The sequence below is a fragment of the Candoia aspera genome, chromosome 1, assembly GCF_035149785.1.
Source record: "Candoia aspera isolate rCanAsp1 chromosome 1, rCanAsp1.hap2, whole genome shotgun sequence".
In the NCBI taxonomy this organism is placed as follows: domain Eukaryota; kingdom Metazoa; phylum Chordata; class Lepidosauria; order Squamata; family Boidae; genus Candoia; species Candoia aspera.
The window spans coordinates 313198533-313226346 of NC_086153.1; the positions used below are offsets into that span (position 1 = coordinate 313198533).

The window sequence follows — 27814 nt, forward strand, 5'->3', positions numbered from 1 at the left end:
CATATCTGGTTGTATGCTGCCCAGAGTCACTTGTTGAGACAGGCAGCTATAGAAATTAAATGAATGAATGAATGAATGAATGAATGTGGAAGAGAGCCTCTGAGACTCATGAATGATAACCTCACCTTCCCTGGGGTCTCATTGATACCAAGCCTAAAACCTAGGTAAACACAGCTCCAAGAGGGGTACACCCTCTTCTGAGCTCAGCCAGGTCTCAGTGATACATACGAAGTTGAAATCCTTATCCATGATAAGGTCATGAATGAGGGCAACCTTGTTACAAGCTGACCTGGTTTTCAAAAGCAGCTGAAGCCCAGGGCCACCAAAGACCTGACAACTAGGTATAGAGGGTAGAAACCAAGGACCAGACATTGGGATCATTTTCAAATGGTGCATCCAATGTCCCTGAGTGCTGGATTGGAATTAAATGAGCATGATTTAAAATTGAAGAAAGAACCATCAATAACCTGCGCTATTCTGATGACACTGCTCTGATAGCTGAAAGTGCAAATGATCTGCAAGATGTCGTAATGAAAGTCAAGGAGCACAGTGGAAAAAATGGGACTAATAGTAAATATGAAGAAGACCAAAATAATAACTACAGGAAAAACAAGCAGCCTTAGAATTGAGAGTGAAGATACTGAAGTGGTGGACACCTTCTGCCTTTTAGGATTGATAATCAATAGTAAAATAACCAGACATCAAGAAATGCAGACTAGCACGTGGTAGAATAGCAATAAAGGCTTTGGAAAAGATGTTCAGATGCCATGATGCATCTATACCTACAAAGATCAGAATATGCAGGCAGTGGTTTTCACATTGACCTTCTATGGAAGCAAAGCTGGACTGTGAAGAAACAGGACAGAAAGAATATTCATGTTTTTGAACTTTGGTGTTGGCAATGGGTACTGTACACTATTGGAAGATCTGAAAGACTAGGTTGGGGACAGATAGTCATGGAGAAAATCTGGTCGCTGAGGGTTGCCACTGACTTGATGGCACATAATTAATCACATCAATGATCAAGATTTGCATATTAGCTTACACTAAAGTAATCAAATAATCAGCACAGAGAAAAATGTGAAATGGACTTTTTAAGATGCTGCTTATCTCATAATACCTGATAATGAGGGTAAATCATTTGTATGACAAATTCTAAGATATCTGCTACAAATTTCCACATTTAAAAGAAACCTGAGCCTTGCTATACATGTTAATGATGATTGCATGTCTGCATTTAGCCCAACCATCTTTTCATAGGATTCTTGCTGACAAATTGAAGGGCACTTTGAATGTAATTGGTCTTCCCTTGAGTAGCAACTCTACCACTTGAAATCTAGCAAGAAAAATGATGGTTTGCCAGTTACTTGTCAGCTCCACTAGTTTTGCTTCCCTATCTTAGCAGCCCCGTTTAAACCTCATACGAATCATAAAAGATTTCAAAGATGTATTGTAACTATGCTTTCTTGTTGAAAAACGTTCAAGATTATAAGAAGAGTTTAGACATTTCTAGATCACTGATCAGGCTGTTGGACCTGTTTCATTAGATACTTTGTATTTGTTTTCATTTATAACATTATTGGTCTTTTTTGGATAATAAAAAATCGGAAGTTATGTTAAACAACAATGCTGAAACAACAAGACTTTATTGGATAATGGGAAATCAGTATTCAAACAACATCCCAGTTGCATTAAAGTTAATTTCTAAAACACTAAGGAAGTAGTGCTTTAAACTGCTGGCCAAAGGTCGGTCATACGTAGGGAAATTCCCCAGAGAGGTTGAAGAAAGGGGATTTTTAAAAAAACAATATTATGTCATTTCCTTTTTTCTAAATGGTAGCAATAGTCATATTACAGCATGTATATATACTTGTAACAATGACAGTTGGATGCAGTAAAACTTCGATTTGCTCTGCAAATCTATTCCCTTGATAGACTTGGTACATTGGGAAGCTGGTTGGAGTTCAGTTGGAGCAGGAATGGGTAAAAAAAATCGTGGCACTATTTTTATATCTTGTGGCAGACAGCATTTTAGAGACTCCTAGAATGTCCTTTCTGCTTTTGCCATCTGATTAGCACTGACAGGATCTGTCAACAACATGTTCATAACTGAAGATGATGGAAATAAATTCCTGCAAGATTACAGTTTAATTGTGTATTATGGCCATGTGCAGTTGTAGATGTGGAAAACTACTCCGCCATGGGAGATACAGACATGGGCATTTTAATCTGAATGTCATTTTGATGGTGCTTTATTTTACATTTTCACAATTTGTGTTCAAATCTTATGTGCTTATCATAACTATTAGTGACTTCTTGGCATTATTTTTGTGTAGAGTCCAGGGTAAATATCTGTCAGAGAAAATATTATTTTCCTTCCATCTGAAATTTGAGAGGCAACATGATTCCTTGATTTCTTGAGACAAAAATGAACATGATTATATGAGTTGCATTTGAATTGGTTCTCTTGTGCTATGATTGAAACCACTGTCAATGTCCTGTAGTGGATTTAATACAGAATTTTGCTTGAGAGGAAAAGTAGAACATATATTATGCCCATAAGACTACATTTCTTTTGAGATCAAGCCCCATATGGGTTTCTTGGTGGTGTGATTGGCAAATAATAAGTTCCCCAGTGATGCCAAAACACGTAAGGTGAATCTAGTGTTGATTCATTTGAATCCTTACATATACACCAAAAGTTTGTATGTCCTCTTTCAACTGTCTTTCTTTGTTTCTAAACCAAGGGTTGGGGAATTCATGGTCTACAAGCCCCATGAGACCCTAACAGCACTACTGGATCACTTTGCTGAAGTTTGGTAGTGAAATGGCTAAATTTCAGCAGCATAACCCCTCTCCCCATTTTTAGGAAGAATAAGGGAGGATATGAATACATTAATTTTCTAAACAGCAAAATGCAGCTATTCCAGATTTAAAATTCACTACTTTCCTTTTTCAAGAATTTTCTACAATTTTCCAACCTCACTCAGCTGAAGTCCTCTGGTATCTTCAGAAGCTAAATATTTCTTTGCTTTTTTTAAAGTATGCCTCTGTCCTAAAAAGATTGCTGAATGTTATGCCTGCACCTCTTTTGAGTCATCTATCTAGTAATCAAATTAGGTTTCAGTGGCCATATTTTAATAAAAACTTCAATAATATATAAATGTCCAAAGACATCTCCTACAAATAAAAGAACATATTAAACCACAATTAAGTTAATGCAAGACAAAGAAGCTATCATATATCAGCTAAAATACATTAACATTATTATATAATATAGAGAGTTTCATCAGTTGTTAAGTGTAGTCATTTTCACTGGCACATACGTCAGTTCTTTCAATGTGAGTGGAAGGTTAGATGTAGCCTCCAATCATAAGATGTAGCCAGAAGTTCCAAATATAAGTCTGAAAAGTGCAAATTGATCATCATACTGTTAGGCAAAACCCCACAATTTAGTTGCATTGCAATATGTGATTTTATTGTAGTTTATGAGTACTTATTTTGTATATCTTTTCTTGGCTTCTAGTATTGGTACTAGAATAGAGTCTGCAAATCTATTCCCTTGATAGACTTGGTACATTAAATTTTAGTAAGGCAGATTCATTAAGACTGTATGACAGTGAATAACACAATAGTTTTGGAAAGTGATGGGTGAACTGACCCCAACGTAATTTGTAATTTGTTCAATGAGTTGAGAATCCAGTGTTATGAATTCAGATGAAAAACACTGTTTCAGATTTCATTGTATCTTCAAACATTTGTACATAAATGACAGCAACATATAACTGGGGAATGTGGCATACATAATTGTATCACTATATGTATAATGGCATACTCTTTTCCAAATGGCTGCTTTACTCCAAGCAGAAAGTATTTTTTTCCAAATGTGATGTATTGGTGTATGATTTCAAAGCCAACACTTTAAAAGTGGCTGATTCCTTGAGCAAAGTGGAACTAACAGGCAAGAATAATAATATACCATATTATGTACATTACAAGTAGGGCTTTTTCCTTTATTTTGGAAACTTAAAGTTTATGGAGCCCCTGTTAATACTTTTCTGGTTGTCATTTATGTAGTTTGTCTGAACAGTCATGTCTCTTTTAAATTATGTATTCTTTTAAATGTTGTAAGCCGCTCAGCGACTTTTTGATGTCAGGCAGTCCCAAAATCCAGTCAGTCAATAGGATGTAGAGATAACTTCGAATAAATGCAATGATTTAATAGCGGGTTGCTTAATATTAAACTGAAACTAAAGGTGAATGTAGTTATACCCTGGTTTTCAAGAAAGCAGACTGTAATAAAGTCAGATTAACAGTACATAGGGTTCCAGGCAAAGAGAAACTGGTAGGAAAAGGAGCCCGAGATGCATGGGAATTCCAAAGAGGAAGTACTGAAAGTACACTTGCAAACTGTTCCAACAAGAGGTGGGGGAAGAAGGTAAGAGATGAAATCATACATCTTATTGAAGATATGAAAGAAAAAAACTCCACATATAGGAAGTGGAAAGAATAGCCAGGCCACTCACAAAGGGCACTCAGATTTGTAGAGATGGTGTCAAGAAAGAATGAGGCGAGATTAGTGAAGGACGTAAAGAACAACAAAAAGGTCTTCTTCAGATGTTGTTGTTTATTCGTTTAGTCGCTTCCGACTCTTCGTGACTTCATGGACCAGCCCACGCCAGAGCTTCCTGTCAGTTGTCAACACCCCCAGCTCCCCCAGGGACGAGTCCGTCACCTCTAGAATATCATCCATCCACCTTGCCCTTGGTCGGCCCCTCTTCCTTTTGCCTTCCACTCTCCCTAGCATCAGCATCTTCTCCAGGGTGTCCTGTCTTCTCATTATGTGGCCAAAGTATTTCAGTTTTGCCTTTAATATCATTCCCTCAAGTGAGCAGTCTGGCTTTATTTCCTGGAGTATGGACTGGTTTGATCTTCTTGCAGTCCAAGGCACTCTCAGAACTTTCCTCCAACACCACAGTTCAAAAGCATTGATCTTCCTTCTCTCAGCCTTCTTATGGTCCAGCTCTCGCAGCCATATGTTACTACGGGGAACACCATTGCTTTAACTATGCGGACCTTTGTTGTCAGTGTGCTGTCTCTGCTCTTGACTATTTTATCGAGATTTGTCATTGCTCTTCTCCCAAGGATTAAACGCCTTCTGATTTCCTGACTGCAGCCAGCATCTGCAGTAATCTTTGCACCTAGAAATACAAAGTCTTTCACTGCCTCTACGTTTTCTCCCTCTATTTGCCAGTTATCAATCAAGCTGGTTGCCATAATCTTGGTTTTTTTGAGGTTTAGCTGCAAGCCAGCTTTTGCACTTTCTTCTTTCACCTTCATCATAAGGCTCCTCAGTTCCTCTTCACTTTCAGCCATCAAAGTGGTATCATCTGCATATCTGAGATTGTTCATGTTTCTTCCAGTGATTTTAACTCCAGCCTTGGATTCCTCAAGCCCAGCATGTCGCATGATGTGTTCTGCATACAAGTTGAATAGGTAGGGTGAGAGTATACAGCCCTGCCGTACTCCTTTCCCAATCTTAAACCAGTCCGTTGTTCCGTGGTCTGTTCTTACTGTTGCTACTTGGTCGTTATACAGATTCTTCAGGAGGCAGACAAGATGACTTGGTATCCCCATACCACTAAGAACTTGCCACAGTTTGTTATGGTCCACACAGTCAAAGGCTTTAGAATAGTCAATAAAACAGAAATAGATGTTTTTCTGAAACTCCCTGGCTTGTTCCATTATCCAGCGGATATTGGCAATTTGGTCCCTAGTTCCTCTGCCTTTTCTAAACCCAGCTTGTACATCTGGCAATTCTCGCTCCATGAATTGCTGAAGTCTACCTTGCAGGATCTTGAGCATTACCTTACGGGCATGTGAAATGAGTGCCACTGTTCAATAGTTTGAACATTCTTTAGTGTTTCCCTTTTTTGGTATGGGGATATAAGTTTCCAATCTGATGGCCATTCTTGTGTTTTCCAAATTTGCTGGCATATAGCATGCATTACCTTGACAGCATCATCTTGCAAGATTTTGAACAGTTCAGCTGGGATGCCCTCGTCTCCTGCTGCCTTGTTATTAGCAATGCTTCTTAAGGCCCATTCAACCTCACTCTTCAGGATGTCTGGCTCTAGCTCACTGACCACACCATCAAAGCTATCCCCGATATTGTTATCCTTCCTATACAGGTCTTCCGTATATTCTTGCCACCTTTTCTTGATCTCTTCTTCTTCTGTTAGGTCCTTGCCATCTTTGTTTTTGATCATACCCATTTTTGCCTGGAATTTACCTCCGATGTTTCTAATTTTCTGGAAGAGCTCTCTTGTCCTTCCTATTCTATTGTCTTCTTCCACTTCCGCGCATTGCTTGTTTAAAAATAATTCCTTATCTCTTCTGGCTAACCTCTGGAATTTTGCATTTAATTGGGCATATCTTCCCCTATCACTGTTGCCTTTTGCTTTCCATCTTTCTTGGGCTATTTCTAGTGTCTCAGCAGACAGCCATTTTGCCTTCTTGGTTTTCTCTTTCTTTGGGATGTATTTTGTTGCCCCCTCTTGAACAATGTTGCGGACTTCTGTCCATAGTTCTTCTGGGACCCTATCTACTAAGGCCAGTCCCTTAAGTCTAGTCTTCACCTCCACTGCATATTCCTTAGGATTATCATATTAGTGAGCTCATATCTAGCTGATCTGTGGGTCTTCCCTAATCTCTTTAGTCTGATCCTAAATTGTGCAAGAAGACGTTCATGATCTGAACTACAGTCAGCTCCGGTTCTTGTTTTTACCGACTGTATAGATGTCCGCCACCTTTGGCTGCAAAGGATGTAGTCAGTCTGATTTCGGTGTTGTCCGTCTGGTGAAGTCCATGTATAAAGCCGTCTCTTATGTTGCTGGAAGAGAGTGTTTGTTATGCGCATTGAGTTGTCTTGGCAAAATTCTATCAGCCTATGTCCTGCTTCATTTTGTTCACCCAGGCCATGCTTACCTGTAATTCCAGGTGTCATTTGACTGCCCACCTTAGTATTCCAGTCTCCCGTGATGAAAATAACATCTCTTTTAGGCATGTTGTCCAGTAGGTGCTGCAGATCCTCATAGAACTGCTCTACTTCAGCTTCTTCAGCATCTGTGGTTGGGGCGTATATTTGGATCACTGTGATGTTAGATGGCTTGCCCTGAATTCGAATTGAGATCATTCTATCGTTTTTTGGATTGTATCCGAGCACTGCTTTAGCCACGTTACTATTAATTATGAAGGCTACTCCATTTCTTCTGTGGTCCTCTTGTCCACAGTAGTAGATCTGGTGGTCATTTGATGTGAAGTGGCCCATTCCAGTCCATTTCAGTTCACTAAGGCCCAAAATGTCTATCTTTAATCTTGGCATCTCCCCAATAACCACATCCAATTTGCCCTGGCTCATAGATCTTACATTCCAGGTTCCAGTGGTGTGTTGATCCTTAGAACATCGGATTTGCCATTCACCACCAGCACCGTCGGCCGCTAGCCGTCCTTTCGGCTTTGAGCTAGCTGCATCATCACGTCTGGGGCTAGTTGAACTCATCCTCTGTTCCTCCCCAGTAGCATTTTGACCATCTTCCGACCTGGGAGTCTCATCTTCTGATGGTATACCGACATATCTCTGGTTGTACTGATCCATTGAGTTTTCACGGGAAGAATACTGGGGTGGGTTGCCATTACCTTCCCCAGGGATTGCATTTAGCCTGACCTCTCTGTCATGACCTTCCCGTCTTGGGTGGCCCTTCGCAGTTTAGCTCATGGCATCACTGAGGTGCTCAAGCTCCAGCACCACGACAAGGTAACGATCCTTTGCTGAAGCTTCTTCAGATACATTCAAAATAAAAGGAAGAGAAGTAAATGATTGTACCAGCTGCTCAGAAAGGATAATAATACATATGAAGTTGAGAGAATGCATATCAGATTTACAGATGATACAAAATTGGGCTGAATATCCAGTGCCCAAGAAAACAGAAATAAGATTCAAAATGATCTTGACAATTTAGAGAAATGGTCTGGAAAAAAAAAAAACAGAATGAAATTTAATAGAGACAAATGCAAAGTTCTTCATGTAAGGAAAAGAAATCACAGTACTTGTGTAAAAGAGCTTGGAATTATAGTTGATTACAAACTGAATATGAGTCAGCAGTGCGACATAGATGCTGAAAGGGCAAATGCAATTTGAGGCTGCATCAATCGAAGTCTAGTTTCTAAATTACAGGAAGCAATAGTTCCATTTTATTCCATATTCTTCATATCCTATCTCAAATACTGGACACCACATTTTATAATGATTTCAGAGAAACTAGAGCAGATGCAGAGAAGGGCAAAACAAGGATGATAAAGACAATCTGAGTCTTACAAAGAGAGGCTGGGTCACCTTGGCATGTTCAGCTTTGAGATAGGTTGACTGGGTGGGGCCATAGAATAGCACTTTTTAAGTACCTGAAGGTAGTGAAGAGGTGTCACAGGCCTGTTCTGGAGCATAGGGTGAACTAATGGATTAAAGTTACAAGAAATCAGGTTCTGGCTAAATGTTACAAAACACTTTGACACTGGAACCAATGGCTGAGGGAGCTGGGGAGCTCTCTTTCAGTGTATGTGTTTAAGCAGAGGCTAGACAACAAATGTTAGGCAATGTGGACTCTTACTCTAAACAGGGAGTTAGTCTCTCTGTCTTAAATTACACCTTCCAATTCTGTAAATTTATGATGGGGGGCAGTTATTTAAAAGAACAGAATAGAGAGAAAAAAATTAGAGGAAAAATTAAAACAAAAATAAAAATGCAATAGCAACAAAAATGTATATATAAAGAATTTTCATGCATATAAAGATACACATTTTATATAACCATTTCAATAACAGATAACCATATTTCACTGTAATTGTGCATAATCAACGTCTATAGGCAACTCATTCACAAGATGCAAGTAACATCACCTCTTCAATCCACTGGGTAATTGATGCCATAAATTTGTCTTTCCAATGTTTAAGAACTAATCTCTTGGCAATAATAAGGGCACAGAGAATCAATTAGGGTAACCCTTCAGTTATTATGCTGTGGGAAGAAGTAATTATGTATATTCATTTGACTTTGAAACAAAGTTTAATATTTTCAGATGCATACAGTCTGTTGAACTACTTGGAAATTGATTCACTGTTTCTTTATACCAAAAATACAAATTATATAGACTGTGGCCATATAAATTATTTTACAATCTTGGCTTGGATTATGAAAATAAAGTTTGTCAGTGCTTGTCAGAAATTATGATCATACTAGATGCAGTTTAAAGCTGACATTTTAAAAATTTCAATAACATTACTTCCGAATGTCATTCCTGATTTCACTGTATCACACAGTTCTATTCCATAGTAGAATGGTACCTCATGGTTTAGGTCAACAAAGTAATATGTGAAGCTGGGTATCTAGTTAGGTTCACACATCACTTTAATTATAATTTTGCTTATTTTGATTTGTGTTGTGTGAATCCATGCAATTGTAGCTTCAAACCATGATCCAACAGAGCATGGATTAGTACAATGTGTAAACTTTATCGTTTTGTCATAAAATGGCTGATGTAATCCAGATTCAAGTCTCCATTCAACCACGAAGCTCGCTGAATGACCTTGGACTAGATACTGTATTGCCTCTAGTGCCTCTCAGCCTCACCTACTTGATAGGATTGTTGAAACAATGAACATTGAGCGCTGAGAACTGGGATTACTGCATTGAATGACAGAATATAAAGAAGCAGATCTTTTAATACTGAACTCTGGAAATGTATCCTGTGTCATTGCATTCTTCTCATAATTTTTACAATTACTTCTATTACTGAAGTGACAGATGGGTGAATTTATCTGGTATTTTTTTAATACGTAGTGCTAAATAGAAGCTTCCAGTCTGGGAGTTTAGTGTGACATTGATTGGTAATTAAAGACACATTTAATATAGTTCAAAATTAGTTAAATTGTCTTCATGTCAAATCCTCAATCCAGAAATCTTAGGTGTATATTGTATTTTTATAATGCTGAGAGTTTCCCTATGACCTTCAGATGCCTACAAATACAATTTTGCATTAGCTGTTTCTTCCTTCACCAAATGAGCTCTCATAATCAACATCTTTTAACTAAAAGTCAGAAACAACAGGTTACCCCACAACACTGCTATGCAAACCATCTCAAGCATTCTGGAAGAATTTCGAAGTAGAAATAGAGCTGGTTTTAGCTTGATATTCTTCCAGAGCTGCTCAAAACAATGTGCTTTAAGCTTGAAACAGCTTTTTTTACTCAAAATGGGTGTCTTGAATTTAAAAGAATTGGAATCAAAACGTTTTGTGCATGCTTGAACCACAGTAAGATGATTGCAGAATTCATAGTTCTAGTAACACAACTGGCAAGCTGGGTATTCAAGATAAATTTGGCAGACTGACTTGTTGAGCATAGGCAGGAGACCATTATCTAAATGAAAAGTTATTCCCAGATTGTAGGAGAAAGTATGTAGCTCTATAAAACAGTATCTGCTTTGGACATGGAAAGTCCCAGGTATAATTCCAACGCCCCCCCCACCCCACCCCCTGTATTTCCCAGGAGAGCTGTGCAAGGCTCCAGCAAACTTGGAGTGTACTTTTGAGTCAGTGTGGCTTGGAACTGATATAGATGAACAATTGTCTTACTTTGTGTCAGGGATTTGGTCCAAAAAGAAAGACCTCTACTGAGGAACAGCAGCAGCACAACAGGTACCTGCCAAGACATGAGGACAGATTTTCCATTTTACAATCCTGTGTGTTTATGCTTGTATGTCCAGTTAATAAGACCAGAGCTGGGTGGATAGGAGGAAGTTCTGATTTTTCCCATTGGATGATTGGATGACTCCTTGGCCAGGGAACAAAGAAGTAGGAAATATCCAGACAGATGAACATCCCTGTGAAGCTCTCGCTCGCACATACATCCTATAACTGTGTGGGCAAAATTATTCCCTCACTACCTGCTGTTAATAAAATGAACACTTTGTGGTGGGATTGCATATTGCATGAAACCACATTTTATTTAACCACATGTTTATTTAACCACATTTTGCCAAAGAAGCCATGGTTTATTTAACCATATTTCACCAAATATTTATTTCCCTCCCAAACAGGCTTAACAAAGTTAAAAATTCAAAATATATCCTTTCCAGAAAACAGAGTATCTGTTTAAATGTACAATTCAGTCCCCCCGTATCCACTGTAGCCTTGAGACTCAAAAGTTTAATATTATCAGCAACTACCAAAAGTTGTCCATCTCTTTCATAAATAATTGCTTTTATACTGCAATGGCTGAGTTTTCACAGTACACTGATCCAGGACCAAACCAACTATATAATGGTTTAGCACAACTTCACAGATATTGAAATCTATAGGTAGTGTTCTTCTGAATGTCAGTTGCTGGGGAACAATAAATTGCAGAAAGTTTTTACATTTGTGTTTTGCTTGTGGGCTTCCCAGAGGCATCTGGTTGGCCACAGTGGGAAACTAAATGCTGGATTTGATCAGTCTGTTCTTGCAGAGCTATTTTTATCTAGATTCAAAGTATGGTGGAGGGCTAAAGACAGAAGATGTCTTTTACAACACCAGCAGTTTATGTTTTTAAGAAAAAGGTGCCAGTGTTTTTTAGTTCCGCATTTCTTGTGTATCAGTTTTTGGCACCACCAAGGTTACAACTATCTCAGCTGGATGGCTGTTCTATGAGAGGTATATAATTAGCTAAATTTTTAAAATCTTTTTGACAGGCTTTATATATGACAAATGTAGGCTTTGGTTCTGCCTAATCACCTAAAGCTTTGATTTGCCATTGATTTCCTACAATGCCATTCAGAACAGTGGATGTAGCCATGCATGGTGAAAGTCAAAGTTAATTTGTAACTGCTGTGTTTTATGAAAGGAAACAAATGGTTGTAATGTTTGAGTTTGTCTCCTTTCTAGATAGTATAACATATGTTGACTTACACTCCCTTGTTTTTCACACACTCCTACAACCTTCCCAATCTTGTACCCTCCAGATGTGTGGGACTTAGAATCATAGGTGGAAAGGGACCATGAACATTATTTAGTCCATCTCCTACTCACTGCAGGAATCCACTGCTGTAGCATTACTGACAGATGGCCGTCTAACCTCTGTTTAAATGCTTGCAGTGTAGAAGATCCTGCCTCTTCCCAGAGCAGTCTATTCTACTGTGTTTATTGTTAGAAAATTTTTCCTGATGTCCAGCTGAGACCTACTTCCTCATAACTCTTTTTTTTGTCTTCTAGAATAATTCTGAATAATATTTCCCACGCTTCCACATTATATCCCTTCAGAAATCTGAAGACAGCTATCATACTCAATGCCTTCAAGTGTTCCTAATAATCCCTTCCCACCAGCCCCTTCTCATCTTGGTTTCTTTCTGGATATGCTCCAGTTTGTCAGAGTTCTTCCTAAAATGTACTGAGAACTGGTTGCAATATTCTAGGTGCAGTCTGACAAATGCAGGATAGAAAGGAACAATGACTTTTGACTTTAATCTGCATAGTTCCTTAGCTAACACTGCTATAGGCTGTGCTCTGGCTGAAGATGTTGGATTTTCAGTTCAACACATCTGGAAGACCCCAGATTAGGGACTGTGGTGAAATAGTAATTTATTAAACTGCCTTCATTTTGCATCTATCTCCTTTATCCCAAATACTTAGGAAAATATTTATAATACCTCTTTTTATGCAATAATACATGCATGCTTGCTTATGTGTCCAATGATGACATAATTTGAAGTAGAAGGATGGCCTATCAATTTTCCCACTTCCTCCTCCTCCTCCCCCTCTTCCTTTTTTTTTGCCAACTTTCTGCCAAAAGGCTTTCAGGAAGTGATGGGCTTATGTGGGGGAAAGAATTCGGCACGGTTCAGCCCCTTTCTTATTCACCATTCCACCATCTGCCTTTACTTTGCAGATATTTTTAATTTATTTTTATTTATCAAATTTGTTATCACCCATCTCCTCCCACCAGAGGGACTCTTGGCAGTTTGCAACAAAAGTAATCAGTTAAAACAATCAATATATAATATGCAAATGCAATATATAAAAACATAAATACCATTAATAAATAACTATAAAGATAGGAGTAAAAATAAAGTCCAAGTGGCAAGATCTAACACAGTCCATGCACGTGAGGAGCTCTCTAGGGTGCCAGCCATCCCCAAGCAAAGCTACTCCCTTCTCTATCCCCAAGCAAGATGGCAGAGAGATATCCGGGGGAGGCAGTTTAAAAGCAATAAGGAATCTTTCGGGGGGGGGGGGGGACCACTAAAACAAAGCTAACTGATCTGAAGTTCTGTAATCGTGTTGGATATAGCTGATTATCCAAAATTACCCCATAACATTAAATCTGTAAGAGGATGTACATTCTTTTCCTTCACTCCCATATTTTTCCGAAGCTACATGGCCAAGGTTCTCCCCCACCTCCTTCTTTCTTATGTTAATTAAAGTAGAGTTCATTATTTTATCCTTCAGTTAAATAGTATTAAACATTATTATAATAATAGAGGATATTTTTCAAAGGATCTGCTCTCAATGTTCACATCACAGTTTTCTTAAATTATATTAATGACACTTTCTTCCATTCTAATAATCTTTTGATTTGTATATCTAACTATAACTTAAGACAAAATGTAACTAATATTTCAGATATTGTTTTGCACACTGGAAAAAAGTAAGTCTAGTTTCCTACATAAACATAATAAGGAAACACTGATCTGAGTTTATTTATTTATCAAATTTGTCACCGCCCATCTCCTCCCACCAGAGTTGGTGTCTTTGAGACCAGTTACTCAGGAACACCAGTGGAAAGTGGTTATAAAACTCATATCCTATTTGTAAGCTTCTTGGATACTCCTGGTTGGCTAGCATGGGATACAAAATTCTGAACTAGGCTGTCTTGATCTAGGAAGGGTCTTCTTATGTTCTAACATTTGGAAAGTAGGTTTCTACTTATGTAATGAGAAGTAGTCTGATCCAACCATCTCCAGGGGCAGTGTTTCTGTTGAAAACATACCGTTAGATGCCTGCAAAGCTGGCTTGCATTTGCTAGCCAATGATAGTTTGTGGTGACAAAAACCCACCATGTTTCCCTGAATCTTCAAAAATGCAGAAAGGTTGGAAAGATGAATGGGGACCACCCTATCTCTGTGCTTAGATGTGAAGGCTAAGAAATAGGAGTCTTTTCCATAGCTTAGAAGATAAAACTGCAATTTAATTTAGTCCATTCTATAGAGAGATGAACTCTTACCACATGTAAGCTGGTGAGGGGTGTTGTGGATGCTTAGATATTTCAGTGTACCAGTATTAAAAACACAGCAATATACAAAACTGCCCTTAATCCCTGTTTATATTGATCTGTATAGATCAGGTTATTTTCTGCTAATAGTAGCTAAGGTTTTCTGGCTGAATCTTTACTGGGAAATGTCAAAGGAGGAATCTGGGATCTCTTTACAGAGAAAACACAAACTTCTTTATTAAGCCATGTCTCTACCCCTTCATGCATTGTTTGTTTTGCACATCATACCAAGGCATGGTTTATTTAAATATAATGTCTTGAATAAATTGCAGTTAGCTAAGTTCACTCTAACATGCTCTAAACCAGATAAAGCCATATATTATGGCTTAGTGCAGTATGTGAACTGATGCAATATATTGCCTCTTCAAAAAGGCAGTCTTCCAACAGAAGTACTAGGCAAATGCTGCATGTTTCTTTGAACATGCTGCAGTGAATCAGTGTGGGCATAGGATCATGTCTAAGGAAGAGGAGGAGCCTAATGATATATCTTAACTGTGGTTGAGAGAAACTGTCTTGGGAAGCTTTTCTTTTCCTGTTTCCTGCCAGCCCTTCTCTGAATCCCTCTCTCTTATTAAATGCACACAAATACATGCCCTGTCCAGTGCTGAGAATTCTCTCTTCAGCAGTTGATGCCCAAACTAGCAAAATCCTAATTAATGCTAGGTCAACTTTGTTTTCAAACTAAAGACCAGCATGAAGATTGAAAGCTGATTTAAGTCACCGACTTAAGAGCATATGATGATTAAAAGTGACTACTGTTCCTCCACGGTGCACACTGCAATAAAACATAGTTATCACTGAGCAGAAGTGGAGGGAGACAGAGGGGAGCAGGTGGGCCCCTGAGGCAGCATGACCTTTCCGCTCGAATGGACTTGTCAAACTAAGGTGCAGCCCATGTGGTCTCCCTCCCTACTGGAGGAGGCAGAACCTTCTGGGAATTCTGCGTGTACTATTCCCTGTTGGGTGGAGGTTAATATTTTCCTCAGAGTAGGAGGGCAGAGTTGCTTGGCTCCTGTACGCTTTGCTGTTTTCTTTTGAGGAAAGGCAGAAGCAATTATTGCTTGCCCTTAACAAGGAGATTTTTGAGGGTCCTTTCACATTCTGCAGACATGTCGTTAGTATTATCAAAAGATTCAGAAGAAATTTTAAAAATCACACTGCTGGTGGAGTGGCAAGCAGGTCCAAGTGTTCCTTTGCAGAAATCTAAAATAGTGTCTTAGATTCATGTTCTGCAATTCTATTCTTTATGTTTCATACTTGTCCCTGAAAGACCTTTTTCTAGGGCAGATTTCATACCCATGCAAAAACCTTTATCCCTCTGTTTTGCAGTGCTGCATATAAAAAGGAATGAGCTTTAAGGATTAGCCTGCAATCATCTGACCCTTCATGTTTTGTCTTAAATTAGTTTCTTCTTCTTCCCCTCTGGCTGACATACAGGAAATTGCATATCAAACATAATTTTTAGACTTTTTCCTAATTCAACCACCCCCGTGCTCAACCAGAAAGATATTCTTTTATTTCTGATACACTATTAAACTGAGATGCTGCTGGCCTGAGCTTGGAAAGAATGCTTTGGTTAGCTTTCAGCAGCATGCTTGGAAAGTGTGTGGGTGCTGTCACTTTAGTCCTGTATGGGGGTATGGGGTCCTTTTCCCCAGGTGGGCAGTAAGGATGGTAGCCTTTGGCAAAGGAGTGTTTCTCATGAAGCAGGACAGCGTATCCCTTTTGCACCTGGCTTTTTTCATGCAGGATCTTAGTAAAGGAGCACACTTATGGTCTGTCCACCCCTGGTTTGGGATCTGTTTGGAAGTGGCAGCTGAGGTTGTGGATAGCTTGTGGTTGAGTAATCAGGCTTACATATGGTAGATCTCTCCTTTGCAGGTTCCCCCTGTGGAAACAATCCCTCAGGTAAGGAAAGAAAAGCACAGTACCCAGGCTGCTAAGAACAGAGCCAAGAGGAAACCTCCCAAAGGAATGTTTCTCTCTCAGGAAGATGTGGAAGCCGTGTCTGCCAATGCAACCGCTGCCACCACTTTGCTCAGGCAACTGGATATGGAGCTTGTCTCCATCAAGCGACAGGTACGTGTTTTCTCCTGGCAACACAGTGAGGCTTCTTTTTAATCATCTGATACATATTTTAAACAGAAGCTGCCCTCACTCTCAACTTCACAGCTTCCTGGGAGGATTAATAGCTAGGGTGAGATGTTTTGCATCAGGATGAGACCTGATTAACAAGCTGTCAGTTGCAGTACATTTTAGAGGAGAATTATTTCAATTTGGCTTTCTATTTACAGTGCAGCAAATGGATTGCCAACTTCCTGTATCTTACTCAGGATGGATTTCCATAAATCATAGTTTCTATGTTTCTCCATACTTTGGACTTTCTAGTTCCTGGGAACTCTTATATCAGTTATTTTATTGATTTCTGTCTAAACTCTAATTTCACACATTCGGGTATGAAATATTAGAATATCTTTCCTCTGCCTTGCCACTTCTCTGCAACTAGCTTTTATTCTTCCATTCCCTCCATTGATTAGATTACTGCACAAGTCATTTGTTTGGTCCCATAGGCATCCACGTAACCATATCCATGTCACTTCCCTTTATACTTGCCATATTACCTGTTGTACTTGACATTTTAAAAGATTATTTTAATTCAAAAACATTTAAATGGAAAATTGTGGATTGCAAAACACAGCTTCAACCTCCAGCATCACCAGTGTTGTAGGTTCCATAGGCAGGTAGATAGATAGCTTTTATTATGATCAGACTTTGGAAAAAAGCTCCATAGGCATCTTCAAAAAATAAAAACGATAAGTGGCTGCAGCTCAGAGAATGGGTTAGCGTGGTGTTTTTTTTTTTAAATGTCTCCCTGTCCAAAAGAAAGATACAGATAAGCAATGGGAACATGATCATTTTAAAACTGTAGGAGTTCTGCTGGGAACCATCCAACTTGGTATCCTGTTTTCTACAAGTATCAACCTTAGAAAGTCCCCAAAGAGGGTAAGAAGGAAAGAACCTATGACCAGCTCCTGAGTTACTGGATGTTTCAAGAGGAGGGGAAAAAGACCCCAATCTTAGTTGGGGAGAGAATTGTGATTCATGGAGGAACGGAGACTCTAGCTTAAGTTAGTGGCAAGGGGGAATAGAGAATATTTTAGAAAATATTAGACATTAGATCAGGCAGGAACTTTGGGTATTATCCATACTGAGAGAGGAACCTTTCTTTTCAGATTCAAAATATCAAACAAACAAACAGCTCTCTGAAAGAGAAACTTGAAGGGGGAATAGAGCAATATAGGTTACCAGAGGTAAGTTTGCATGCTAATGGGAAGTTATGTTTTTTCTCTTTTCTGAAGTTTATAGAAGGGCACCTGACTTGCGAGATAAAAGTTGATCAAATTTGCCATTTATCCCCATAATTGCATTGTGCTGCAGAGGTCCTTCAAGTGCTTCGGAGGCCCACTGCAATTTTGGAAATTATCCCAATCCCCTTTTCTAGTTCCAGTCTTGGAGCTAGGATGAGGAGAAGTGCACAATTCAAGATCAGGAAGATACCAAAGGCCACAGTCCAGGTGCCCTTAAATTTTGGCTTAGTTTACAAAGCCAATCCATAATTGGAGTCTTGCAGCTAACCTTATGCTAAAATCATTGGCCACTCCCTTTATTCCCTTTCTTTCTGCTATTATAAGTTAAATGTTATTGTTAACTAAATAATGGACTGCCTCTGTAATTTCACTTGAAAAGAGATCTTTTAAAACATGCTGAGAAGAATAATACAGGCTTTATTTAACAAATGACTGCTCAAGCAATGCGTTCACTGTTTCATTTGTATATAGTTTGGGGGTTGGGGTTTAAAAGCACATCTGTTATCTAAGTAAATTATTCTCTTTATGTTTCATGACACTTAGGTAACACTGAAATTTAATGCACGCTGGACCACGGATGAACAACTTCTTGCAGTGCAAGGTATGGTGTTGCAAATATATTCCCTCTGACTTGATTTCTGATGGAGCAATTCCTCATTGGCCAGTGAAATAATGCTCCAAATTTCTACTTCTGACTCACCTCTCAGGGTTGATGCTAACATTTGATAGTTGCAACTGCACTTACTCCAGCGCGGCCAGACTCTCATTCATTTTTGCAATGGCGGTTTCCCATACTCCAGATGATGGTTTACCTGCTTCCTCATATTCCAAGTGATGATCGTTGGTTGAAATGGATGGAGTTTGGCTGGAAAAGTAGCTCCACTCATGTCTTGGGCTTCTTGTGTTCCTTTTCTAAAATAAAGAAAAAAATACATATACCTGTTTAATGTGCATATTTTAAACACAATGAGAATAGTTTCTTTTTGTGTGCACATGCACCGTATGCACAATGTGCTCAATTTCAGCCACTGCAGGTATACTTGCAAAGGTATGCTTACAAGAGGAAGTCCTTGTGTTTGACTTTTGTTGGGTTGTGGAAGCATATTTGTTAAGGGTAGAAATTTGTTAAGGCGGAAAATCTCAAACTCTGGGTTGCAGTCCCCTGTGGGGTCAGTCATGAGCATATCTGAGGTGAGCCATAACTGGCTTGTCCAGGCAAAGAAGGAGGCAAGTCTTCTCAGACCTAACTTCTGCTCTGCAGCCAGTGATGCTCGGATCTCTGATTGGTTTATACCTATCTGTGATTCCCTTCTGAGAGCCCTGTTTCTACTACCCACTGTGGAGAGAAATTTAAATGTTCCAGTGAGGAGTTGAGCCTACCCTGCAGTAGTGGCTGGCACATAATCTGCAGGGAGATGGAATGGTGCCTGGGTAGATTCAAGTGCAGCTGCAACACAGCTGACTGAGGGATGGTACTACTAGCATTGATGCAGTCTGGGCAAGGGAGGGCACTATCAAGGCCAGGGGGACTTGTGCCATGGAAGAAATGCAGTGGTGGCATTGGGATCTTACCCACAAGAGACCAAAAGGAAATAAGTAACTGCTGGAGTAAGGGATCAACTGAATAATTAGCCATATTAGTAATTAGTAAGAGGTGTCAACTGAGTAATTAGCCACTTACTTAGTTGACCTCACACAACTGGAGAAATTAATTCTTCCAGCAAGTATTGACACTGATAGTCATATTATTTAATGATGTTATTATTGAGGCTCACACAAATTCATTTATTTTAGGAGATCATGGCGCTCCCAAATTTGAGAAGCCCTGTATTAATCAATTAAAGGTTTTAAGAATTTGTGAAATATTTAAACCAAGAATTTGAACAAATTTGTGTTAGATGGAATAGTAAAATGAACCAAACAGGTTAGAAACAAAAAAATAGTTACACAGATTACAGAGTTCAGTTTTCTTGGTGACTTTAAAAAAAAAATTAAACAATTAACATTAAAACCACCACACATACCTTGCCTCAAGATGATGTTCTTGATCATGAGAACATCATACCAGACAGCATATTATATATACTCTGATCTAACCAATGGTAAAGTCCTTGACAGTACTCTTGTTGTATGATGGTATGCCAAGTCTTCTGGATGACTCCACTTTTTAAAGATTGTTGCTGGGTTTTAATCTGTTTTTAACATTGTTCACCAGCTAGACTTTTGAATTGGATGGCTTTACAAATAAATTAAATTAAATTAAATTATACATGCCAGATTATTACTCTTAGGGGCGGGCAGTATTATGCAAAGTATAGAAAAGAAGAAATAATAAGGGAAAAAAATTAAAGGCATGAGATAAGAAAAATAAAATGAAATATAGCTAAATATATTTAGCCATAAGAAATATCAAATATTTTCAAATATATGGTTTTAATAATTAATATAATTGTTTTAATTGGTTTTATATGTGTGTAAATTGTTGGTTTTATTGTACACCACCCAGAGTCACCTTGTGTGGGGTGGGTGACCATATAAATTTGATGAATATAAACAAACAAACAAACAAACCTATATTGAGGCAGAATCTTAAGAAAGCCAAGTGAAGGTTTACAAAGGTTTGTATCTGCTCCATAAACCTTTAGTTGGATTAGAAAGGGTGTGGCCCTTGATGTATCCCTTAAATTTATTTGTTGACTTTAAAGCTATATGTAATATGACCTTTCCATCTCAGTGAGGTTCATTTGCTCTGTCAACACATTCCCTACAGCATCTCCAGCATGCATTTTTTGCAATACTGTTGATGCAAATATGTGTTCATCAAGTTTTATTCTGCCATCCCATTCAGTTTCACAAGGAGATCTAGGCTAAATTCTCACAGCCATGTTTGCTGGATGATCTTAGGTCACTCCGTCTAACCTAGCTTACTGCATGCTTGTGAAAATGCATGCTACCCTGAATTAGGATTGCTTAGTATTAGTTTGAAGGTTATATCTCATTGTCATCTGAGCTTCAGTAATGGTACTGATAGAAAGATCTGTTTTCTTTTGTAGCAATCAGGAAGTATGGTCGTGATTTTCAAGCAATCTCTGATGTGATTGGAAACAAGTCTGTGGTGCAAGTGAAAAACTTTTTTGTAAATTATCGACGGCGTTTTAACATAGATGAAGTCCTACAGGAGTGGGAAGCTGAGCATGGGAAGGCTGAGACAAACGGAACCAGTACCCAGAAACCTGTCAAATCCCCGGATAATACTATTAAAGTATCTGAAGAAGAAGATGAGGTAGTAGTAGGTTTTTTTCCTACTTGAGAGCGATATGCATTTATTTGCTCAAACTGGATTATAGTTTTTTGACAGCGTCAACTCCTTGGTTAGCTTTTGGATAACTACTATATAGCCATGCTGTTTGGAAACCGATGATTCAGATATCCTCAGTTAACAGTCGGTGAAGTTGGCATGTTCACAAATACTCATCTAGTCAGTGAAGCCAGGATGGTCTGAAGTGATCTGAATTTTTTAACACAGGAAAGCACAATGTTTGACAAGAAATGTTCCAGATAGTTGGTCTGAATCTAACATAGTAACTGCATTTGGAAAACCTATGTTGGATGTTGTTGCTGTATAAATTTTCAGTGCTGTGTAGAGTTTGGTTTGGCTTAACATTCTCAGTACCCAAGGTTTTGTTTTTTTATATATTTTGGAGCATGCTTGTCTCCATATCACTCCCTCCCCATTAAGCTCTGAAAACCGAACCTTATTTAGATGGAACCTACCACCATGAGGTGATCCGGGAGGGTATAAACATAAATATATATAAAGAAATATAAAGGAAGTTAAAAAATGGAAAGGCTCCCACTTTTCGTGATGGTGCCCTGAAGCTGGAAAATGAACTCTCTCAGGAGTGTATAATAGTATTAATGTTTTAATCTTCCTTTCAGTAATATTTGCTCCTCTGTTTTTCTTTTAATACCTTTGGATATTTCTATGCATTCTTATTTTGGTTTCAGATTATCATTATTTCTAGTTTTTAATTTATTTTGGCATTATTTACAAAAGCTCAAATGTCTGGAAGAGGTAAAACGAATGTATAAATTTACACCCAAAGGTACAAGTTTGACATTTGTGCCAAAAATTTCTTCTCTTTCACTGAAAATTTCTTCTTTTTCATTGAAAATTATGTATTTGGTGTTTCAGAATTCTATTTGTTTTAGAATATTGATTGAGATTATTGATTGAGAATTCCATTAATGGAGTCTGAGCATAGAGAGAGAGGTTAATGACTCATTGCTCCACATAACTATCTGTGGGTTTTCGTTTCTTTCAGCTTCTGCTCTTCTTTGTTAAACTAGAAATGAAATGGAACAAAAGGGATGTATGCATGTATATAAAAATAATTTTAAAATGTTTCTTACCCACTATCATCCATTTCTTCTATTCCAGGCTACTTCGGTTTTGGATGTCAGATATTCATCTACTTCATGAAAAACTCAGGTAGCCTAGAACAATGTTATGTTTTGACTACTGTGTTATCTGAAATATCAGGTATTAGCAAAACTTCGGACAGCCATCTGCATCATATCTCTATGGACAAGCAGCTATTACCAAAAAAAAAAAAAAAGAGAGAGAGAGAGAGAAAGAGAAATAGAGAGGACTGATCACAAATAAAGGCAAACACTTCTGTTCCTGTTCTGTATTTGCCTTAACTTTCTCCTCATTCTTCCAAACCAACCACCGATTCAATTTCTGCAATTCCTGGAACAAGCTCTCAGTTTTCAACACCATCCAGTTTTATAACATCAGCGACTTCATGAACTATCTACATCCCTCTCTGTTAAACCTTGATTAGCCAACCTTGCTTCTCTTCATGCTCACAAGTTACCTCCTGACAGCAAAGGCATTTCTAAAACATACTCTGTAGTAAGATATTAGTATGCATTTCTATATGCCCTTGTGTGATTTAAACTTATTTTTATGATATAAGCATTGCCAATAAGGTAACCTTTTATTTTATTTTATTTTTTAATGAGTGAGTTTTCTGTTAAGAAAAGTGTTATGTGTATGCTGATTAACCCTCTCCAACATGATATCCTCCAGGTTTTTTGGGTCTGCAACACCCACATCTGTAGTCCCAGCATACTTGGAGGCACACAGTGGGGAAAGCTGTGCTAGTTGGTCTGGTAGTTTATCTGAAATTAGGGATGGGGGGGAATGTGATTTCCAGGTAGAAAACAGACTTTTCCTGTGAGTAATTCTGTTACTATATTCAATTCCTCCTTAGAAAGCTCACTGATATTGTGATTTTTATTATTATAGTAATGGACCTTTTTATTTAGTGCAAAAGGGAATGTGCAGTGTGTAACCTTGCTTTGAATCTACATATACATATACTTTGGCATTCAGTGTACTTGCATTATAATCTCTAGGTGAGTAGCAAAATAAGTGACTTGATTTGGATGTCCAGGGGATTAAGATGAAGCAGCAGCTTGTTTTAATTTGAGGTGCTTTTAGACTGCTACATTGGGGACCTCATGTCCCGTTGAGGTGAGTGGAAGCTACATCGCAGTTTTTCATGGTTAATTGCTGGTCTGGATGAGAGCTTAGTAGCAGTAATCACAACTCAAAATAGAGAACATCAGTACTTAAAATGTGTGTTTGCAAGTAATCTTCCTGTAATATATTTTATTCCATTTCCGCCCAAGCCATGGTTCTCCTCAGATTACTCTAGGAATTTGGCTTTGACAACATGGGAGGTCAAAGGTGGCCATTCTTCAAGATGCACAGTTGTGATGGGTTTTTTTAATCAGTGAGTTAGTTCTGACAATAGAAAATTAAGTTAGTATTTTAATTGGGCATGCAGCAATATTTTTCCCAAATTGATTTTGGTATCTGCTTATCACAAATATACAAATCAGATTAAATTAAACCTCAATTACTTTTTGAGTTCCTAAGGACAATGTGTGAGATAATCTACCCCTAGTAAGTGATCTAACAGTTAACAGCTGCAAAAATAAATGCATCCTTCACTCACAGCTCATTATGTTAGGGCGTGCCTTCATCAACTAGGATTGACCACACTACTTACCAATTAATAGTTAACGTTTGCAATCACACCACAGCGAGTGCCAGAAGAACATCAGAAATATGTTGGGTGAGATGGACAAGACAGGTCTGGTCATAATCATTAAGGAGATCTTTCTCTGTCTATAAGAGGAGAAGCCATAGACAAGTCTAAGAATCAAATAGAGAATAAATCCTTTGCAAGAAATAATACCAGCTGGTCTAATATGGAACAGAGAAGTGGAAAAGTCCTAAAATGCATATGGCAAAACGTGTGAGCCCCCCCCTTCCTTAATTAACTTCTAAGTAACACTGCTTTATGTTTGTGATATCTAATTCAGATTATCAGATCTGGGAAATGTATGTGTATTTTAAATACTAGTTCATGCCTCTCTAACTTGGTGTTTGAGGATGTGTTGATATTTTAGTCTTTAGTTATGCTGGATGGAAATTTGGGCAACATCTGGAGGGTACCAGGTTGGGAAAACAAATCTATTCCTTTATGTTAAATTGAGTGTTCGTAAAAACACTTTCAGATGTTTTGATAAAGAATTGGCATATTTTAACCATGTTATAAGGTAGACTTGGGATAGCATCCAATCCTTTTAGGTGGGTGGGGAATGATTTTTTAAATCTAGCTACAGTAGTAGGCAGTGTGCAATTTTATAAAATCAGAAAAATATGTAAATATTTTATATTAAATTAGCAAAGAAAAGTAGAACAAGATAGAGCAGCTGGAATGGACTGCCTGAAATTTATGTTAGCTAAGAGCTAAAATGTATGATAATTGCTTTATGTGATGTGTATATTGTTGGGTTGTACCATTTTAGACTGCAGTGGAAATTAAATGTTCATAGGCACCCCCATAATTTTTACATCTTTGTACATCGTTGCACGCACACATTATACTTAATTTTCTTAGTCACAAATGTGTTGAACCAACTATAATGGTTGTGTTAGCACATTATACTGAGCCATAACTTGTGGTTCACAAATAACAATGGTTGGGTTCATACAACATGCTAAACCAAAACTAAACAAGCCACATTGTGGATGGATGTAGGTATGAACCCAGCCATAACGATTTAGATGAAGATAAATTCAGATCTATATTGCTTGGTAAGTAGAAGTCAGGAACTGTTCATGAGAAGTATGCCCCACTTTTGTATGTCTGGGAGAGATATTGCGTTGATGTTCAATTTGCTAAAAACCAGAGACCCAAATTTCTGAGTCTCTCTAAATTACTGTCTTTTAAACAAGTTATAACAATGTTTGCACTTTTTTTTTACATTGATGAGTAGGTTTCTTAAAACAAATTTACAGTTCACTTCTTTCATCCCTGTTCATTTCAGTAACATATACACAACATTCCTTCTTCTGAAATGTCATTACTAACCTCTTTCTAGTGACCCTAAAGCTGTTTAATGCTACTGATAGATGAACACTTGGCAAGGGTTCCTTCTAATGTGGTGCTAACAATAAGTAATCCATAGAAGTGGTTTTTCCCTCCTCTTCTTCTCCCAACTGCCCCCAGGGACCCTCCTGAATAGAATGACGGATGAGGTGAGAAACTGGGCATAGGGGGTCACAGTAACTGAACAGAAATCTCATGAGCAGAAACTTCACCTGTATACCATCCAGGGATTGCTAGGACAAAGGTGAACAAGGCAGAAGTTCACTAGATGACTAGTTCCTTGAACACAAGTGAATTAAATCATATTTTCATTATGACAGCGTTAACATTTAATCGCTGCTTCAGCCTCAGGTGGTACAATTAAATGATGAATCTAATAATCATGTGGCTTAGCTCTGAATACTAATACATTGCATTGCTCTCTTCTGTGAATCTACCAAACAATATGATCAGAAAACGATTGGATTTTGGCTCATTCCCCTGTGGAAATCGGCACAGAATCCCTCTATGAGGAAGATAAATTATGTATATTTTCTCACTGTTTCATTATTACCATATTGTAGATGTTTTCCCCTGTCAACTGAACTACACTTGTAATTGTTCCATTGTGAAATGGGAAAACTTACTTAGCTTTTAGTTTAAAAAAAAAATCTGGTGTTTTGTATGGGAAAAGGCAGATTTGTTGTTCAAGCATTATTTAATCAAGGCTCCATCTACTGATTTAAAAGGGTCCACAAAGATTGCTACATATTATGTAAAACTCACGTTTTGTTTTCTTAAACTAGCAATGTGAATGTTACAGTTATATATATTTTGTGGAAGATGGAAAATTTTATTTCTTACTAGGTATAAATTATTGTGCATAACTATAGTATCACAAAGAAAAAGTGGTACTTCTTTTTTTAAAAAAAAACAGCAAAACCCTAGTTTTAGAAATCTTAACCAATGTATTGTATATGCACCAGAATTTTACATTTGTTCTATTTAATTTTTAAATGTAGTTGTGCAACATGACAGTAAATTTTTCATTTTCCCTGCCTTCCAGCTCCATTAGAATACCTTATTACTTGAATATTATATCTTAACTAGTCTGAAATGCAGCAATTAAACATCTGTAATCTAGAATGAAGGGAATGGAGGAAGCAATATATATGATTCCATGCACACACACACACAAACTATAATACGAAATACTTAAACAACTTCTTGCAACGTTGTATGATCATATGTGTTCAGTAGTAGTTACAGTGGGAATCCAACCATACAGGCTGTTTGTATACACGTTTCAGGGATTTTAAAATTCTTTTTGTGAAGTTAAGCCCCTTTAAAGCTTCCTCCATGTATGTAATAATGATTGCAGTGACAGTGGGGTATTGCACCCACTGGTCTGAGGTCCTGACCTATGTGTGACTGTTACCCCATGTCTCCTCATTTTCAGCAGAAGCAGTGAAAATGACCTCTACTCATGTACGACTACACAACTGTGGAGTCTTCAGCATGTTCAAGAAATCTGCATTATCAAGATTTCAGATCATGCTGAGCATCCTACAGGGTTACTGTCTGATGTAGGTGAATGCCTTTCATGTCTTCTGCTAACCAGGCAGAGATCAGAGCCAGTCATGACTATTGTGCATGGAGGGTAACTGTGGAGAGAAAAAAGCGTTAGTCTCATATCACTCTGAAAGTAAAATTAAGTCAATGAATTAGCAGTCTCTTTGGCTAGTTATCCATGCTTGACTATGTGTAATTCTCTACCTTTCCCTTCCATTGTACAACCTCAAGTGATTAATTGCAAGATACACCAAAATTACCCAGTAGAAGGTACTTGGTTCAACTTCCAGCCATGCAGATACATATGGATTAGAAAAACATTGCTGGAGAAATTGCTTTGGACCAGGGATGTTGCCTGAATTCACCTAAGGAAAGGGCATGGGGAATGTCATTTTTTAATCTAATCCAGCAAAAAAAATTTCCCTCTTTCTAAAATGAAGTAGTTTTATTGCAGCATTGGTAGATCAAATTCAGAAGAGATCTGCTTCTTTTGGGGGGAAAAGAGAAATCTGAAGGTGTCTGGAGCTCAGGGAACTAGATTAATTGTTCTGTGGCTCTTGCTCTGGGGTAAAACAATACCTCGTTTTTTTTCCTGCACTTTGAAAAAGGAGATGTTAGATTATTATCTTGGCAATTTCCCCCCATTTTAGATAGCTTTTGGCTCAAACATCATTTTAATTTAAATTCTCTCCTCCTTTCCATAATTCTAATAAGGTGTTGGTATTCTTGCACATCAAATATGAGTCAATCATTTTGTTAGATTTACTTGCTCACTGCATAGGTGACAGTTACAAGATTTGGAATTTAACACACTAAATAAAAAAGCAAAGGGGTGAGGGGAAGCCATAAGAGAAATATAGCCCCCTCCCCCAAGTCTATATTTTTAAAAATGTAGAAAAAACATGCACCAAGGTAAACGGCTAACTGCTGCTATTTTTAATGAAGAACAGAACTTCAGTTTTATTCACTCCAGTATGGGAGCTAGCTAGTTGGAACCCAGTCATCTTGTGTGATGTCCCTACTCCCTAGAAACAATGCACTTCTGGGCACTATCTGCTGGGCACT

The 27814-nt window shown here is 38.1% G+C and overlaps 1 protein-coding gene across 2 annotated transcripts in view; it reads left to right on the forward strand.

The window, feature by feature from the left end:
* The window catches only part of RCOR1 (REST corepressor 1), a 138038-nt gene extending 115668 nt beyond the window's left edge, over positions 1 to 22370 (forward strand). The window contains exons 8-12 of one of the 2 annotated variants that reach the window (XM_063290358.1): positions 16225 to 16437; positions 17592 to 17669; positions 18270 to 18327; positions 20780 to 21009; positions 22168 to 22370. In XM_063290358.1, the coding sequence (XP_063146428.1) occupies positions 16225 to 16437; positions 17592 to 17669; positions 18270 to 18327; positions 20780 to 21009; positions 22168 to 22209 (621 nt within the window). In that variant the 3' untranslated portion in view covers positions 22210 to 22370. The remainder of the gene's footprint in view (positions 1 to 16224; positions 16438 to 17591; positions 17670 to 18269; positions 18328 to 20779; positions 21010 to 22167) is intronic. The other variant, XM_063290359.1, reaches the window with a different exon arrangement.
* The last annotated feature ends 5444 nt before the right edge of the window (positions 22371 to 27814 follow it).